Genomic DNA, 18,670 nt, shown 5'->3' on the forward strand with positions numbered 1-18,670 from the left:
GCAGCAATCCCATTCGCGTGGCATAAAAACTGCAACGAAGAACAAAGCGTGACACAAAATATGTCAAATTGTAAGGGGGGCGAACGGTGCAGGGAATACGATTGAATAACGCCTATCGGCCCGGCCCAAATCTGCAAGCGGAAATCTGCTTCGCATATCCAAAGGTTGATTGGCGATGCCTCAATTGATCAGCGAGGCAATCAACGCCCGCCTCTCGCTCTCTTTCTCTCTCTCTCGCTCTCTGACAAGCTCTCCACTTGCAGCGGCAGCTGCTTGGCATGTAAATTTCTCAGCACAAACAGGACAGTGGCGTCGACATGCGAAGGGGTGCACCCAGATGTAGCAGCAGGTCGAGAAGTTCAATGCGAAGATCCCTTTATTTATAATCAAAATTTATTTTTTATTTATTTATTGATACAAGCGACAAGCAGTCAAGATCCCTTCTCCGCTCCACCTCTGACCTTTGGTAGTGCGGCCAACTAAAAGGTTGATCCTCTCTCTCTCACACGCGAGGACTTAGGCTGCACTTTAAGCGAAGATAGTGCCTGGCCCTTAAATATTTACACCAACAGAAGGTGTACAATATGCCAGCGCCACCGCAATGCCAAGCACAAACACCAGCGTGGAGTCGACTGGAATCGAGTCGAGTCGAGTCGAGTCGAGTGTCGGTGTCTTGACCGAGTAAGCCGCTAAGCTAACCTTGTTACACATGCCACATCCTCCACGGATGTGCCGCTGATGGTGGCATATCCGATTTGCCATATGTCAGCTGGATGAAGCCATAGCCATGGATGAAGCTGCAGCATTAACAAGTTGCCCACCTGGGCACGTGTGAAGAGATTTACTTCGGTGGCAGGAGCATCAGCTGGCACAGGGACAGGAGCTAGGGCGGAGTGCCACCTGTCAGGGTTCCCAGCGTCTGTACCTTCTGCCTGCCTGCCTGCCTGTCTGTCCGCCCACTCTGCTCCACATCCAGCTCCACTGTGTTGCATCTTTTGTCTTTGCATTGGGGCTTGGGTTCGGTAAGCTGGGTGCAAAAAATCCAACTCGATTTCCACCCCCTACCCCCAGCAACTATCTCTTGGCACTTTACGAGGACTGTGCGCTTTTATTATTATAAAATACGCATGAGTTAGTGTGCATATTTCATGGCTTTTGTGTATAAAAGGGATAAAAATGCAATCAGTCGCAAAAACCAGCAAAGTGAAACGGACAGAGTGTAGAACTGGGCAATAGTCATAGTCGTGGGGGTCTCCGCCAAGTCCCCCGCGAGATTTTTGTCCACCCAGAGGGAAGAGTGGGAGAGGAGGCTGGCATACAGGCTAAAAACATAATGATTATCCATGTGAATGTGAATGTGAATGTGTGGCTAAATGGCTAAAGATTAGATCAGATCAGAGCTTGTAAATAATCGAGTAACGAGTAGCGAGTAGCGAGTAACGAGTTTGTAAGTTTAGTGCTTTACTCCCTCTATATTTATGATGAATGACATGGCAAATGGTTAATTGAGGTGCCGACCCTTGATAGAGCGAGACGTGCCGTAACAGGTGACCCTCAAGTAAAGCAAATGAGCAATCTGTCCTATGTCGAGACCGAAACCAGAACTTGCTCGTGGAAAACTAAGTAAATACTCTCGTAGGGAAGTGAAGGAGCTGAAGCTGGAGGCATACACACACACACACACACAGAAGTCGGACTGGCACGAGGACTGGCATGCGAATGGGCATAGGAAGGAGTACAAGTACAAGTACAAGTACAAGTACAAGTACGAGGATGAGGACGAGAACGAGTACTCAAGTGCCATTGAAGAAAAGTGCTCATGTTTTTCCGTGCCCCGCATGGTACTTGGCTCCACCCTCCCCCCTCCACCACTATTCACGCTTGGTCCTGGCTCAAGGCGCGAGTAAATTCAAGAAACAATTTTCAGGAATGACTTAACTTTTGCGTTTATGTGAAAACTTTTGCAACGTGATGTTATGAGAGCGGCGAAAGGATATGCAATTCACTCCAACTGCTAGTGGGTTGAGTGCGGTGGGCTGAGTGTTGGGTATACGCTGGCTTTGGGGAAACGCAGCGAGAGTGAGTCCTGCAGGTCCATGCCCGCTGTGATATAGAGTAGGTCCTCAAAGTGGATTTGATCCCAAGTAGATATTAGATGCTCATTCTCGGTGACTTCTGTACCCTCTTCTGTTCCTCCTGCTGCCGGACCAACTCCCTGGCGCTCGAAAGTCGCCGCGACAGAGCCGAACCCATTACTATCTCTCTTTCGCTTTTATGCCATATACTCGTATAAACGTATATTCAATGGCCCTCACAAAAAACAAAAACAAATGAAGCAAACGCAAAGCTTTTCTTCTTTGCGCATCTCTTTCCCACTTCCCACTTCCCACATACCTCTCTCTGCAACAACAACACAAAGCGATGCGTGTGAGCTTAGGCGACGCTTGCAGTCAGAGAGAGATGGATATGGAGAGAGAGAATCGCAAAGTTCTACCTGCGCTTACAGCAAGTGCGGACCATAACGGAATCACTCTGCTGCGTTCGATCTCAGTTCTGCTGCTTTCTCTCTCTCTCTCTGTCTACACATATGTGCACAGCCATACGTGTATATATGTGTGTGCATATATTATTTACTTGTAATTTCAAGCAAACTTTTGACGTGGCGTGACCCAGTGACGCATCTGCGATTGTGGGCTATGGCTTGCAGGCTGTTGATGCTCTCTTTCGATCGATTATTCGTATTTATTCAGAGTATTGACTAAATAGAAACATGCAAATTCTGCTGCTGCTGCAGGCCATTCCGTGGCTCGACGTAAGTGCCAATGTTGCTGGCAATGTACTCCCGCAGGTTATTGCTGAAATTATATTCGAAATATGATTTGCTAATCAGTCTAGGAAGGAGGTTGGGTACCCACATGGTGTCGTTCGGTGTTTCCCGCGCTCAACTTTACACACTCCTCCAGTCGCATGAGCTTCTCCTGCTGACAATTCAGTTTCTCAAAGAGCTGGCCCACTTGCTCCTCCTTCGCGCGCAGCTGATTGCTTAGCTGCAACGAGAATTGGAGAATTATCGTTTGAGCCTTTCGCAACGAACGCTACAACGTGGATACCAGCTTGATCTGCGTGTCCTTGCCAACGGACTCCAAGTAGCGTTGATCGATGGTCTTCTTAAGTTCGGTGATCTCGTGGGTGCATGTGGTTACAACCTCGCTGTAGCGACTCGCTTGCTCCCGCAACTTGATCACCAGTGCCTGAAAGCAGAACAGTTCCTGCCTTAGGAATTCCTGATCCAAGTGCAGCTGCTCGTCCTTTTGGTCCTTATCATTGGGCTGGGCTTTCGTGCTGTTGAGCTTCGCTTGCAGCTCACTGCGGAAACGGAATGGGCATACACTCGGGACTCAGTTTGAGCTGGAGCCTCACCTGATCTTCGCATCCAGCTCATCGTTCTTCGCACACAACTTCAGATTAGTTTGCTCTTGGTCGTGGTGCACGTCTTTCAGCAGCAGCAGCTCCTCAATCTTCAGCTTCAGCTCGCTAATGATCTGATCTTTCTCCTGGACGACTGGCAGGATGTCCACTGCAGCGGGACGCTGCTTTAGCTCGTTCAGCTGCCCCTCCAGGCAGGCTATGTGCTCCCTGTTCCGCTCGAGTTCCTGCCGTATGCTGAGCAGCGCAGCGTCCGATTCCTTCACCAGTTGCTTCAGCTCCATGTTGCTGTTCCCGGATAAGCTTATGTCAGAGGTCAGAGTTCATTCGAATACTCACCGAGAGCTGAGCTTGTCCATGTTCGCCTTGGCCGACTCGATGGCGCTGTCTTTGGCCGTCAGGGCAGCATTCTGCATGGCCAACTGGCAGGAGGTTTCCTCACTGTGCGTCTCGCTGTGCCGCAGCCGCTCCTGCAGCTCGCCCAGGGTCTGCTGCCAATGCCTCTCGCCAGCCAGCAGCTTCCCCTCGAGATCCGCCCTGAGCCTGTTCATCTGCTCAATGTGATTCTTGTTGAGCTGCAGGAAGCGCCCCTCCATGTGCTGCTTCAGCCTCCGCAGCCTGCCAATGTCACTGTACAGATGGCTATTGGGGGAAGCCTTCTGCTCGCCAGCTCCTGCAGTCCCACACACCTCATCGATACTCTCTACAATTCTCTCCATGTTGCGGCTCTATGGAAGAGGGGGACACATAAATGATGACAACAAGCAGCTGGTGTAGTCCTACCAGCAGCTCCTTCAGCTTCACTTTAAGCTGCTCCTTCCGATGGCACGCCTCGAACTCATCCTTGGCCAGCTGGATGGGCTCCAGGTGATCGTAGAGCATCATGAAACCCGAATCAACGGCTGCCTGGCAACGAGCCTTCAGATCCTGCACACACTCGTTCGCTGTAGCCAAAAAAACAAACAAAATCAGACGATCACAGAGCCTTGTGGGGCCCAACTCACGCAAATTGTGGGCCAAGCGACTCGAGGCGCTCTTGGTGTCGTCATTGGTCACAAGCTTGGACTCAACAATTGATTCCGTCTGAAGGCTCTGCGTGCCGACGCTGCGCACTTGAGCTTTGGGCAAGGCACGAGACTTGGCTGCGGAGCTATTTGTGCGCGACTTGGACACTGACCTTTCCGCCTTCGTTGGTTGCTCGTGAAGGGAGACAAAATACGACGCCGAGAACCTGCCCTCTGTGGGCATGGAGTAAACGGTGTGGGCCGTGTAAACGCTGCGCGACAGACTGAAACCGCTGGGCGACTGGGAGCGTGCCGTTAATTCATTCGAGGCCGCCTGCATAATATTCGCATATAAACTGCAATCGAATGGATCGGAGGTTAAACTCACCCTCGAGTTGTTGGCCAGTGCCCGCAAATTACTGGCCCTGGTTGCTATTCAAGATCGGGGAGGCCAAAGGAATGTCAATGAGTTGGTGCCCACAAGTAGAAACGGGGGAACTTACGTCGCACGTAACGCATATTGGTAGACATTATACTGCCACTGGCACAAATGCACATCAAAATAAATTATTTACAATTACAAAATTTTAAACTAACTTTCAATCGTTTCCTGTACATATACTGATATAAATTCTGTGCTTTGACAGATGCTCTGCCTACTAAATACATACGAAGTTCATGCGCTTAGTGCTTCATCCTCTGTGTGTTCCTCCTCTTTGTTCCGCCTGATGGAATACAGAATAACGCGACCATTTCGTTAATCCGTTATGGTCCGCACTTGCTGTGAGCGCAGGTAGAACTTTGCGATCCTCTCTCTCCATATCCATCTCTCTCTGACTGCAAGCGTCGCCTAGGCTCACACGCTTCGCTTTGTGTTGTTGTTGCTGAGAGAGGGATGTGGGAAGCATAAAGCATAAAAATATATATATATATATATATGCTTTATGGTCTCGCCACACTTGGGCCTGGGCTTTGGCATGCAACGATGGTAGATCGAAGCCACCGAACAGCAGATGGCAGATGGTCACTGCTTCAGCATCATGGCCATGCTGCTCGTCCTGTTTGAATCTATGGTACACAAAAACTTTTGAATTTTGGACCGAATGTTTCTTTGTGTGAGTTTGGTAACTTTTCTTTTCAAATATGAACAGCAGGAATGAGCAGGCTTCGATTCGGATTCGGATACGGATACGAATATGTGTGGGGGGGGCCTCGTATCCGCCACCTAACTTTCTAGCTGCTAGCATAGCTATTCCACATTCAGAGCGTGCTGCACTTTAATTAAATTTCTTAATTATGTTGGATTAATACAAACAGAGGGCGCCGTGCAAGGGAGACACACACACCCGCACACACACACGCAGGCACACACAGTGCCATAGTTTCCTATTCTCTGCTCTCTTAAGTTTAATCAACATACGCAGAGAGGGCGGGCGGCATGGACTAAAACGAGGGCCACATTTTATCCGTCGTCGTAGACTGAGGCGAAAGGCGGAGACGAAAGCGGTGGCGGTGGCGGAGGCGGAGGCTGAGGCTGAGGCCCTGCCCAAGTAATTGAGAAAACTCCGGCACAAGTGTCGGGGGTTCTTCACACTTCCCCGACGTTTATGCGTGGGCAAAGATCGAAGAAAGTCAAAGAGAGTGCAACTGAAATGAAGTGAGAGAACTGTGCTAGAGGAAGTCTCTAACAGTCGCTGGGTGTGTGAAATGTATGAACCAATTAATCGAAATAACTGATTTTGCTTGTAGTGGGCAACGCATAAACAAGTTGGCTTGTCAGGGCAAAGCGAAGTCTGCAAATGAGCTGGTTAGCTGACTGTCCTCCCCACTTCCACTCGCCCTCTCGCCTGTCTCGCACTGGTTCCACTGCCAATCCTCTCCAGCTTCAGCTGCTCGAGTGCATACACAGTTAGTTACTTTGGCATTTACCTTTGCCAGCCAGCCAGCCAGAGACGAACACGAACCCGAACCTGCACCCGCACCCTCACCTCCTCCTGACATGCTCCATGCCCCATGGAACGTTCTCATCTGTTGCCATTGGAATCTGCTGGAGGCAGGGACTGAGGGCGGTGATGGGGATTACTTGCAGCACGTGACTAAAATTCCAAGCGTTGCTAGTGTGGCAGCAGCCGACGACGACGTAGTCGTGTAGTTAGGGGGCGGAGGGACAGCAAGTGCTTACTAAAAATTAAAACACATGTAAAGAAATAATTAAGATATTATGCCACGAACCCTCCACACAATCCGACTCTTCGTTTTCCCTTTATCTTCCCGCCGCTCCTGCTGCTGTCTAAGTCTGTCCATGTCCATGTCCAGCGGGTGCTCCATATTCCAAGCACTGTGCAGCGGCGCGTAAACCAAGCACGATAAGAGCAAACTGTCACTCTGAGTAGGCCACCAAATGCAGCCAGCAAAGAGCGCAAGAGAAGAAGAGAGAAGAGCAAAGAGTAAAGAGATGGCGTAAAGGTGAGCAGCAGCAGCAGAAAGCTCTCTTGCTTTGTACTTGTGCGGATTCTTTCTAGAGACTCGTAATTGTTTCATTTCAAGATCCATGTTTTGCTTAAACATATTTCAATGCAAAAACTATTTCTTAGCCATGGTTGATTGTTTTCCCTACGAAATATCTTTCGCTTTCCCCTTTGGCCAACGCCACTGGTCAGGCATTCCCCCCTTCTTTACGCAGCTCACAGCTCTGTCCACGTTCTGTGTACCGTTAGTGCCAGGTCATGTCTTGCGATTTGTCTCGCCACTTTTTGTGCCTCATTATAATGTTATACTCCGAGCTGCTGCTGCTGCTGCTGCTGCTGCCTCCTTCTGCTCCTTCTCCTTCATTCATGTATCATTAAAATATGTTTTTTTTGTTTCATTGTTTTGGTTATATTGTTGGAGTCTTGCAGTCGAAGACTTGGCTGCGACTGAGGCTAGGCCTTTTGCCTGAATAGTTTCCTCCGAGTTTGCACTTCTTACTGCCTGCCAGTGCTCGGCAGTTGAAATTTCTTCTTGTTTTATTTACGGTACTTACGCGTACTTGTACCCTGGCAGCGGGGGGTCAGAGGCGAGAAAGATAAGGTTCGTGCTTAAAACGTTTTTACATTTCATTGACTAAGGGAGCGGAGGGGGCACATCACACACACACACACACACACACACACATGCAATACACACACTTGGCATAGAGGAGAGAAAAAGAGAAAGAGTGGAAGAGAGAGAGAGCGACGAGCGACGAGTGTCGGCAACGTTGGAACAATTAAATTTAATTGCATTCCCAATTTGTATAATTATGCCTTGGTCTAAATACATTTTTCATTTACGCCATAACGAAGACACAAGCAACGAAGACACCGGACTGGAAAATGCTGGGGATGCTGCTGCTGTTGGTTAGAGCCAAAGATGGCCATGGCCAAAAGATGCCAGAGCCGACAATGATGATGATGCAGCAAGATGACACCCACAAGGGCACACACAACGAACACCCTACACACACACACACACACACACACACACACACTGCAAATGCCTTCTGGGTCCGGTTTGTTTCTGTCGGCAGGCTGTGCGGATTATTCCCAGCCATTGAATATGAAATGCGAACATTATGCTGAGCTTAACAATTGGGCTGTTGACTGGACTGCTGCTGCAAGGAGTCTCAATTCAATGATCCATGAAGATTTTGAATATATGCTCAATAAATTCTATTGTATGTTGCTTGAGGTATTCTCTCTGCAGGCAGTGGAGTTTAGGCAGCTTTGAATATGAAGTTCCCAATTCCCGATTTATGATTCCCCTTCGAGTGGTGCTTCAGGTTCGTCTCTTCATTTTCTCGTGCTCCCTTCAACCACTTTTCTTGCAAATTGATTCAGTTTCTCTTTGCTCAAGCACCGCCATTTTCCATGTCAAAGCTGTCAGCCGTTGCATAATTTCAATTATCGATAGAACCCATTCCAGCATCCCAGCATCCCGGCATCCCACAGGCACTTCACATCATCATAATCGAATGGCAGCCTAATCAAAATTGATGGCTAGATTGCAGCAGGCATCGGGCATCGGGCATCGGGCAATCGCGCATTGTCATTCGGCCCGTTGACAGCTGTCATCGTTTGGCCAGACAGAGATTTTGCCAATTTTGACGATTAGCTGTGAACTCGTGGAAGCAGTTTTGCTACCAAAAGAGACTGCGAATAATTAGCAACCTCAACCCCCACCACACACAGTATTCAAAGGATGCCCCGGCCTCGACACAAATAGATATTCTGTGCCGCGATTAATCCAATAAGTTTCTATTACTTTGATTAGGTGTTGATTATGTGTCTCTGATTCGCCCACTCTCAGTTCTTCTTCGCTCTCTCTCCCACTCTTTATTCATCTCTGTGTGCTGGTGCGAAAATAAAGTTTTCGCCTGCCGACAGGTGGCAACCGGGGTGCTCTGCTCCAGGGAACTTTTCAAGCAGCTTGCTAATAAAGTCATGAAAATACACTCAGACCCACACACACAAGCGCATAAATGCTGCCGTTTGGCGAGCAACAAAGGCCAAGGAGCCGCCTCTGCCGACTCCTTCAGCCTGCACTCCACTCAGAAAAAAAAAAAAACGAGAAGGGACGTGCGAGACGCTTCACAACTTTTATACCCGGCACTCAGTACTACATCTGAATGAGAGAATGTAATATAAATGAGAGAATGTAAAAAGAGCCACTGGAAATTAATTTCTTCATTCTGGCTATAATAATGATCCAATCGGATCCCAATTTGGTGATCTGACAGATAGGGGCGTGGCTCATTTTTAAAATAAACTGGTTTCAGTGTGAGCATATAGCAGTCTGGATGCAAAATTTGGTGGCTCTAGCTCTTATAGTCTCTGAGAACTAGCCGACAAACAAGACGGACAAACGGACAGACGGACGGACAGACATGGCTCTATCGACTCGGCTGATCAGGAATATATATACTTTATGGAGTCGGTCCCCACAAATGCAATATACCCTATTTACTCTTCGAGTACCGGGTATACCTATGGGAAAGATGCTGGGGAAAAGCGAGAAAGATTTTTGCAATTTATTTAAGTCACGTGCCATATTCTCGCTCCTTCTCTCTCTCTCTCTCTCTCACTCTCTGCCTTCTCACCTTAGACAGCGGCAGCGGCACAGGCTCTTCAAGGTGGTGGCAGGGTCTTTGGGGTTTGGGTGCAACTTGATTTGGAACTCAAAGTGACTTGCCCCGCCACTGACTGACTAACTGACAGAGAGCCGCACCCGTACCCGTACCCGTACCCGTACCGGTACCTTGAGTCGTAGAATCGTCGCTGGAGTCAGAGGAAAAGTTATGCCAGCCAGCCAGCAAATGTAACATAAATTATATGAAGCAAAGGCGAAAGAAGTTGATGCCTGTAGGAGACAGAGAGAGCAGCAGAGGTACATTCCAGCCTCCTTTTCGACACCAGCCATGTGCTGCTCCTTTTTTGGGAGTTCCGTCCCATGGTTCGGTCTCTGCTCATCATGAGGCAACTTACTTTACTTAGTTGGCAGCGCTTAATTAGTGTACTCGAATTTTGAGCACGTGAGATTTCATAAGTGTGTGCGGGAGCGGGCCAGAGCATGAATAAAGCTGAAAAAAGAGAGATGACAGCGCGAAGGGGGGCAAAGCACAAGGTCCGAGACCATGGGCAAATCTTAGCGCTGCCAATGATCAAATTAATTCAATTAATAAATAGCTGTACCTCTGCCAGAGATCAGAGAGAGAGAGAGAGAGAGAGAGAGAGCGCTGCAGCTGCTCTCTTCGCCAAAAGAGAGCTTACGCCAGCTGCAGCTTGGACTCTTTGCTTAAGGCGCTCTTTCGGATGCTCTGTGGGCTGCGCTCTTTAAGCGGCGCTTTGGGCTGCTCTTTGCGCTGAGCTTTAAGCTTCCAATAAGTAACTAAATCCATGTGCAAATAACTGTAAAATAAAGAGGCGTTAGCCTGCGGGGTGCGTACTCAAGTTGTTCAGCTTTCAACTTGAAGTTGCTTTCATGAAGTTATCAATAATACAGCATCGACATTTATCATGCATACACTCGTGTCTGTCTCCGACTGTCTGTCTCTGACTGTACTCCCCGGGCAATCATTTCAGGCACATTCATCGCTAGTCACCCGCCCACTGTGCTGTGCACAGACAGGACCAGGACCACCAACAGCAGCCTCGACTCGCTTCCTTTTCGCTTTCATTTGCGTTGCGCTCTCTCACTTTGAAACAGTTTGATTAAGTTTAATTGATGTAATTACACTCTCAAATTGGATTGGATTTGTGAATACAAAGCGCGTGGCAGCGGGAACGGGAGCGGCAGCGGCAGCTGGAGCACAAAGACCGGAGACAGCGGCGACACAGAGAGGAACAGGAGTGAGTGGCAGGGACTGGGACTGGGACTGGGGACCGGCATCCGCTGAATGCTTTTCCAATCGATCCCATTAACAACTTCAAAGTCGAGATCTCGTCATGGATTTTGTGGCCAGCCTGGAACACACAAACACCCAAACACACACAGACGCAACTTTCATCAATTTCGAAAATGAATTTGAAAGTGTTGCCATATTGTTGGTGTTGTTGCTGCCGCTGCTGCTGCTGTCTCCATGTGGCAGTGCGGCATGGGACGAGGCAGCAGCTCGAATGATGTGGCGCGCATATTTTGCATAATTTAAGCAATTTGTGCAACGGCAACCGGCAACCGGCAGAGGACCCTGCCTGGACACCGCTGAGCAGCAGGGGGGATGCGTAGATGACAAGGACAAGAACGACAGCGATGTGTGAGTGCATGACGGACGTGGGCCCATGCCGGCAAAGGTGTTGAAATTGCACCCACATTATTACATTGGACTCCCTGCCAGAATGGCCAAACGGCCAACGGCGAACGGAGAATGTCCAACGGCGCACAGAAAACAGCCAACAGCCAACAGCAGAGAGCCGGTGGAGAGCCGAGTGCTGGCCAGATAATGAAGCAGCAACATTTTAACCTGGCAAAAGCGCAAACACATTGGGCTAGTGGTGGAGCAGCAGCAGCAGCAGCCAGATGGGGGGGGGGGGGGGGGATGGTCGCGTCGGATGGCCATCAGGATGGGCGTCAAGCCAAAGTGCCAGGAGAGAGCGAGAGTGAGTCGGTGTTGATGATTGCCGACTGCCAGAACTGTCTCTCTGTCTGTCTGTCTGTCTGTCTGTCTGACTGTTTGGCCATCTATCTTGCTGTCCGTTCCAGAGTTACCCTGTCCGTTCCACTGTCCACGCCACTGTCCATTCAATTATCTTCTCCACTGTCCGTTCCACTCTCTCACTCTGGCCCACTGTCCGCTCCACTGTGCGTTCCAATTTCTAGCTCACTGTCCGTTCCACTGTCCGCTCCACTGTGCATTCCACTGTCTGGCCTACAGCCCACTGTCCGAGTGGCAGACAGAGTGACTAACTGACTTGGTCCCTGCTACTGATTCATGAACTGGCAACGAGCCCTGGCCACCAAACCTGAACCTGAACCTGAGCAGCAGCCTTCTCCAGTGGCAGCAAAATGTTCGGACATCCGTATGCAATACCAGCACACACACACACACACACACATATGTACGCACGTCTACGTATATGTGAGGACTAGTGCTCATATTTCGTTTTGCCACAGTCGTGGCCAGGACATGCTCTCATGCTCTCATGCTGATGCTGATGCCCATGGATGCTGTTTTTGTCCATTGCGTTGCCATGACAGTGGATTTTACAGAGACTTAAGTGCTGTGTGCATGCCAGTGTGTGTGTGTGTGTGTGTGTGTGTGTGTGTCGGTATGTCCGTGTGTGCGTATGCGTGATATATGCAGCTGACTCATTCTGCTGACGCTCCAAATTCAAACGCAAACACTGTTGCATACTTTTGTGAGCAACTGAGAGAGAAAGAGAGAAAGAGAGAGTTTGGTTGATAGGGGTGGGAGGTGGGAACGTGTGTGCGAGCGAGAGGGAGAGGGTGCAAACGGAGCTGCAACGGACACATATTTTCTGATAAATTATTGCATTGTTGATTTATTTTTGGCTTTTCGCTGTCTGCGGCTTAAGATTAATTTCCTTGCGTTGTTGAATTCACACTTACACACCACCTACCCCCCCCGCGCTAACCCTTTGGCAATCCCAGACCTTCCACTGACACTCACCGCTTCCCCATGGCCATGCCCATGCCCATGCCCATCCGCCCACCCACACGCATTGGTACTTTGCCGTGCTGAGTCCTGTCCGTGTCCCTGGGAATTCCTTTGTGCCCCGCCAAGTCGTTAAATGGCTTTTTAAAAACGCACCAATAAAAATTAAATCAAATAAATATAATTTTTAATTAAAATGCCCTTTAATCTCTTCACAATTATTGCCAACATAATGGGCAGCAGCGGCAACAATTGCTGCGCCACACATCAATTGGATGGGGCATTTATTATTAACAGCCGATAAGCAATACACTGAGAGAAGTCGGCAGAGGAGAGGCTCTATCATGTACATAAAATTCTCTTTTACATTTGCGATTTTATGCATCTTGTGTGGATCTTAAAAATAAGTACAAAGAACACTTAACAATAATATAAATATTATTAAAATAAATCTCTCCGGCGCACGAACTCACGATTAGCGAGTAGAAACTCTTGGGCTAGTAGCGAGAGCTGCCAATAGCGAGTACGAGCAACGATAAGAATCGTCTGCAGAGGCGAGACTCGATCGACTGGATTATTTCTCGCTTGTTGGGTTATTCCTGAACCTTTCTCGATGCAGTTTTCTGCTCAAGAACTGTCAAAGTTCTCACGAATTTGTGGCCCAAGCTGCGTCTTGCCATTGGAGCTAAATGTTTTATAAAGTTATTAAAGACCTCCAGGCGCACATTTGAAGGGTTTTTTTGCACAAATTTCTTTCATCTATTGTTTGTGGCATAAGAGGGAAGGAAGCTTGTCGTCCCATGCCTTGTCGCTGCCAAGTCTAATCTGTAGACAAAAGTCGCCGGCTAAGCCGCTTCTGAGTGGCCTTTGATTGGCCTCCGCAACTGTCTCTGCCTCAGCCTCTGCCTCTCGCTCTTCCCCTTTGCTGTGGGGCAGCCATATGCGTGTGTGGTTGCCTCAAGGCTTTAGTGGGGTGCGGGTTGCGGGTTGCGGGCTGCGGGCTGCGGCCTGCTGGGCGACTGACTCTGTATCACTGCCACACATATTAAGCCCGGCGAATGTAAATATTTAACGAATACTTTATCTTGCAACCAGAGACACAAGGAATCTGCTCGGATACACTCGACTTGGGAGCAACTTTTATCGGACTGGTTGGGGTTGCCAGCTTTGCGGTGCATGCAACATGTGCGTGTGTGCGTATATTGTATTCAAGTGTTGCAACCAGGCATCGATTTCGTTTACAGCACGCTACCAAAAAGGCGAATGAACGGCTTTAATGGCTCAGACTCAGCCCCAGGTCACCCCCTACCCCTCCCCGATCTTGCCACCCTCCACCCACATTCCTCTTAGCTGCACAATTTTGGCAGCAAAAAAAAAGATTCTCCCATTTGCCTAGCCTTTTTTGCTGCACAGAAAGTAACACAAAAATGTCATTTAATTGTTGCCAAAATAGTCTTCAGCCCCCACCCCCCACCCTTAGCTACTATGTGTGTGTGGGAGGGTGGGGGGTGTGGCTTGGTATCTGCTCTCACAAATTGCAGCGTTAATTGCATACAAAGAACAAGAAAAAGTGCCCAAGAAAATTGTAACAAAAGGCCCCATTTCCGTTCCCCATTTTCGTTTCATTTTGCCACATTTTCATTTTCATTTTCATTTTCATTTCCATTATCCCGCAACCCACCCTTACTGGTGGGCTGGTGGGTTGCTGCCTCACATAGTAGTTGACAATTGACACATTTGCAATTCAACACTCGAGCTGAGCGCTGCTCGAGCGTTGCACAATCAGCGTGCTCGCGTTTCACGTTGCACAGCCAGACAGCGTTTTAGGCATTTGCATTTTGATGCCACACAGAGAGGGAGGCAGAGAGACAGGGACATAAATATTTGCAGTGTTTGATGTGGCAGCTTTGGGTTTTGACTTTGAATTTGTCGGCGCCTGACTCCAACTGGGGCTACACCTACGACTACACTGCGCGAAACTGCCTGCAGTCGGTAATTGCAAACTCAAATCGAAGGNAACAAAGGAAAGCCCCCCCCCCCCCCCCCCCCAAATAAAGTTCTCAAGCGAAAGATTCGAAACTTTCAATTGAATCTGCCAACTTTTGGAGTTTGCAGCGGAATCAACTCTGCGCGTTGTTTTTTGTTACCCACTAAAAGGTGCTGCCCCCAACAACGGGGCATATTAGGTGCGGCGGTGCTTCGATGTGAGTTTGGGAAGGCAGCCCCATTGGCAGCCAAAGTAATTGTAATAATTTTATAAGAATAATTGTATGCCAGAGTTGCTTAGATGTTCCTTGGCTTAAACCACAGGGTATCATCGCTTCGTTATCACTCTTTGAGGCTGCTGCTGCTTGCCTCTCTCTCTCTCTCTCTCTCTCTCTGTCTCTGCTGTGTTGTGCCGAGTGTAGGCGATTTCTGGCTTCTCGGATTCATTAAGTCGAGCAGCACTGGAATTTCTGTGTGGACTCTGACTGTGACTGCGAGTGTGTGTGTGTGTGGGAGTTTGTCTTGCGATTCCTGGAGGCGCACTTGCCTTAATTATTGCCTGCTGCTGCCTGCTGCTCAAGGAGTGCAAGAGAGAGAGAGACAGACAGAGAGGAGTGTGGGGGCAAATTGAGGAGATGGGAAACGAAGTGTCAACAGTTTATGAAGTGGACGACGACTGGCACATTCGGGCTGGGGTGCGGCATAATCAAACGGTAATTGGTGCGGGCAACGATTTTGCAAATTGAAAGAAAGCAGAGAGCAACAGACAGACACACACAGAGAGAGAGAGAGAGAGCGAGTGGGAGAGTGGGAGAGGCGGCGGAGAGGCAAACATGGAAATTGAGAGAACACAGAAGAGAGAGAGGGGGAGAGGGAGTGGGAGTTGGCAGACGAAGACAATTTTCTATAAAAACTAAATTTGAAATTGTGTTGACTTAACGTTGGCGCATAAAGCGGCAACCAAAATGGCAAATGCACTCACATGAGCAGATGGACATGCTGAAGGACATCACAGCAAGGGACACACACACACAAACACACACACACACACACACACACACGCAGGAGTTGCTTGCTGCTTGGCAGCTTCCGGGTGCAGCACTTTGTGCAATGTCTCGCCTCATAGTCGTCAAGTTGGTGGAAATTTATTTTCATTGCTGCCGCAGGCACTGGCAATATCAACACAGAGAGAGGGAGAGACAGAGGTAGATAGCGGGAGGGGGGGAGTAGAGCTAGGCAGGGGCGTCTGGATTGCCAACGAAAGTCGCCTGACCTTTGCCACAGCCATTGACGAGCGTTTGTCGACAGGGAGTGGGAGCAGAAAGACCCACAGAAAAAGATACGCAGAGAGCGAAGAAGAGGGAGTGGGAGTGGGAGTGGGAGGAGAGTGTGTGTGTCAAATTTAGGGAATTTAATTGAAGGAGCTGCCCGCTAAAGTCTCGTGTCAAAATGCAGCCAAATGTTTGCCAAGATCTGTTGCCAGTTGCCCATAAGGAATTAGGCTGCCGCCACCCCCCAAGTCTCTACCTTTGTCACCCTTTGCCTGCCCCTAAACGACCTCCAACTGGACACTGGCTCTTCCGTTCGGTTTCAAGTTGTTTCGTCCTTAGCTGTCGCTTTGAATATGTTGCACGATTTGTTTGGCGAGCAGATTCTTTCTTTCCTCCTTTTTGCCGTTGCTTATTTTTGCTCCTTTTTTTTTGTTTTGGCAGCCCCCCCGCCCGCTCGTGACACCTCCTTGACAGGCAGGCAGGCAGGCAGGCAGGACAGCCAGCGAGCTGGCCATTGCCCTGCAGGAGGGGGGCAGCAATGAAAGTTGCAGCTTAGCAGCAGCAGCAGCAGCAGCAGCAGCAGCAGCAACGTCGGGCGACGCGTTCAAGTGAAAATTCCGCAGCTGCTGCCCCGCACTTCGTGTGTGCCTGTCTGTGTGTGTGTGTGTGTGTGTGTGTCTCTGTGTCTGTGTGAGTGAGTGGTAAGCTTTTGCTGGACGCTTTGTTTTACTGCTTAGCTTTGGTCAGCTGCTGCTGCTCCTGCTCCCTTGCTTCGGTTCATTGTGAGTCCAGAGACGTGACTGGACAGCGGCCACTGGCCACACGCTTGGCGAGATTCCCAACACTTGCCCCTAAGGCGGGGGGCAGGGCGTTGCCAGTCGAGTTTAGGTTCACTGGCGACCCTCGCGAATTGCTCCCACACCGCGCGTGCCTCGTGGCGCCACCCCTTCGTGCCTCGTTCGTGCCATGATAGCTGTAATCGAGAAAATCCCATAAGAGACGATTTAATCCCATATTTCAAAGTTATTCAAGTGCAAAAATGCCAAAAAGGAATGCAAACATAAGCACTGCCAGGACACGGACACAGACACAGAGACGGACACAGACAGTGGGGGGGGGGGGGGGGGAAAAAAACACGAAGTGGGTGCCAGTGGCAGTGGCGAGCGACTCTCCTTTTGGGAACTGGGCCACCTGGCGCAACCTTCTTCTGACCGCACACTTTGCCACACTTTGTTGCATTGAATCAATTTTGAAGCAGCAGCAAGCAGCAGCAGCAGCAGCGCATCCCGCAGAGTTTCCATCATCATCATCATCAGCAGCAGCAGCAGCAGCAGCGCTCAGCTTGGGATTGAAGTTTTTGTGGAGTACGGCAAAGGGGGGTGGCATGGAGCATGAAATTTCGGGCTTTCTGTTTTGTGTATTGAGGCTCTGGCTCTGCTCTTCCATCAGCTGTGCTCTGTTGCGGTATATGGAACATTCCTTTGCAACATTTTCATCATTGCATTTAAGCTGTAGCTCGCTGCTCTCTCTCTCTCTCTCTCCCACTTAATATAATTCCCCCAACAATTAGCCAGAGATTTGTGCGATAATTGGGGAGCTTCACACATGCACATCCCACTCCATTGCCGATGCCGATGCCGATTCCGATTCCCGCTGCATCTCCACACACTCTTTTTTTCGCCCTCTTGCTATCTGCAACTGCCACACGGGCACGCTGAAGTTGGCAATTAATTGCATTTCAGATACAGTTTATAAATATGGCGCAGCTTTAAATTGGCTCATTAAATTTCATTTGTGCACGGGCGCCACACATCAATTGACACCGCAAAACGCAAAGTGAGTTCCAGGCCCCACAGGGTGTCGCATGCAGCCAGATGCTGCCCAACAGGGTGGCCATGCAGAACGAAAGTTAAGAGAAATACCAGAAAGGTGCAATGATAGCTGGACTCCCCACGTAGATCTGTGGATTCATTTTATTTTAATGCACAATGCGGCACCCTGTTTGGGCAACGTACCGCAATCGGAATGCTCCACATTTGGCGCATGATGCTCGCCAGAGCAATTTACTCGTGTGCCTCCTCTTTTTTTTCCTCTTTCTCTCTGCCTCTCTTCTTTTTTGCTGTTTTGTTGTTTCTCAATGCAGCTCTAGCTCCCACTTCCCCCAACCCATACTCTGTTTTCGCTGCGTTTTCTATTCTGTTTTGTTGCTGCTTGCTCTCTCTTTTTTTTTTTTTGCAAGTTGCTGCCTTCGTTTGGTTTGGTTTTTCGTACTTTGCGCCCGGTGTTGTTGTTGCCGTTGTCGTTTCCGTTTCTTCTGTTCTTTTAGTCCGTTTGATGCACTTGCAGGGAATATGCGTTTTTCGATGAACGGTTTGTAACGCCGACAAGTGGAAGTGGAGTTTGCAATGTATTTACATGTTATTTGTACATAAATATGTAGAAGTATGTTTACATCACTAGTAACAGAATCTATTAGGTAAATAAATAAATATTTCTTTTGTGTTTCTATATGCAGCCACAGCCGTTGAACCGATTCATTTTGTAGGGTATGTAAGCGGCGATGTCCCACTTGTACTTCTCTTTCGCTGTGGTGGCTCTGTTGCTTCCATACAATTGCCGGATGGTTTTGTCCTCTCGTTAGACCCAATATTGCCACATCCCCATGGTCATGCCCACATGCTGATCCCCCCCACACACACTCACACTCCGCAGGTTCCACTAGTGCGCTGGGCCAAGGTGTATTTAGGAAGGGTAAAGGAACGAATCGCTAACTGCACGCGCTCTCTTACTGCCTCTCTCTCTCTCTCTCTTTTCTGTAACAACTTAAGAATATGGGGAGAGCTTTTGCTCGCTCT

At 49.1% G+C, this 18,670-nt stretch overlaps 1 protein-coding gene across 1 annotated transcript; it reads right to left on the minus strand.

The window, feature by feature from the left end:
- Positions 1–2,780: 2,780 nt before the first annotated feature.
- LOC117580885 (putative leucine-rich repeat-containing protein DDB_G0290503) lies at positions 2,781–5,010 on the minus strand. Its single transcript, XM_034267637.1, has 9 exons — positions 4,934–5,010; positions 4,819–4,862; positions 4,431–4,764; positions 4,210–4,370; positions 3,766–4,154; positions 3,421–3,714; positions 3,111–3,366; positions 2,916–3,047; positions 2,781–2,855 (listed from the first exon to the last, which is right to left on the minus strand). The coding sequence occupies exons 1-9, from the start codon at positions 4,986–4,988 to the stop codon at positions 2,850–2,852; spliced, it is 1,671 nt and encodes a 556-aa protein (XP_034123528.1). The 5' UTR covers positions 4,989–5,010; the 3' UTR covers positions 2,781–2,849.
- Positions 5,011–18,670: the final 13,660 nt, after the last annotated feature.

Source organism: Drosophila guanche, unplaced genomic scaffold (assembly GCF_900245975.1).
Source record: "Drosophila guanche unplaced genomic scaffold, DGUA_6, whole genome shotgun sequence".
In the NCBI taxonomy this organism is placed as follows: domain Eukaryota; kingdom Metazoa; phylum Arthropoda; class Insecta; order Diptera; family Drosophilidae; genus Drosophila; species Drosophila guanche.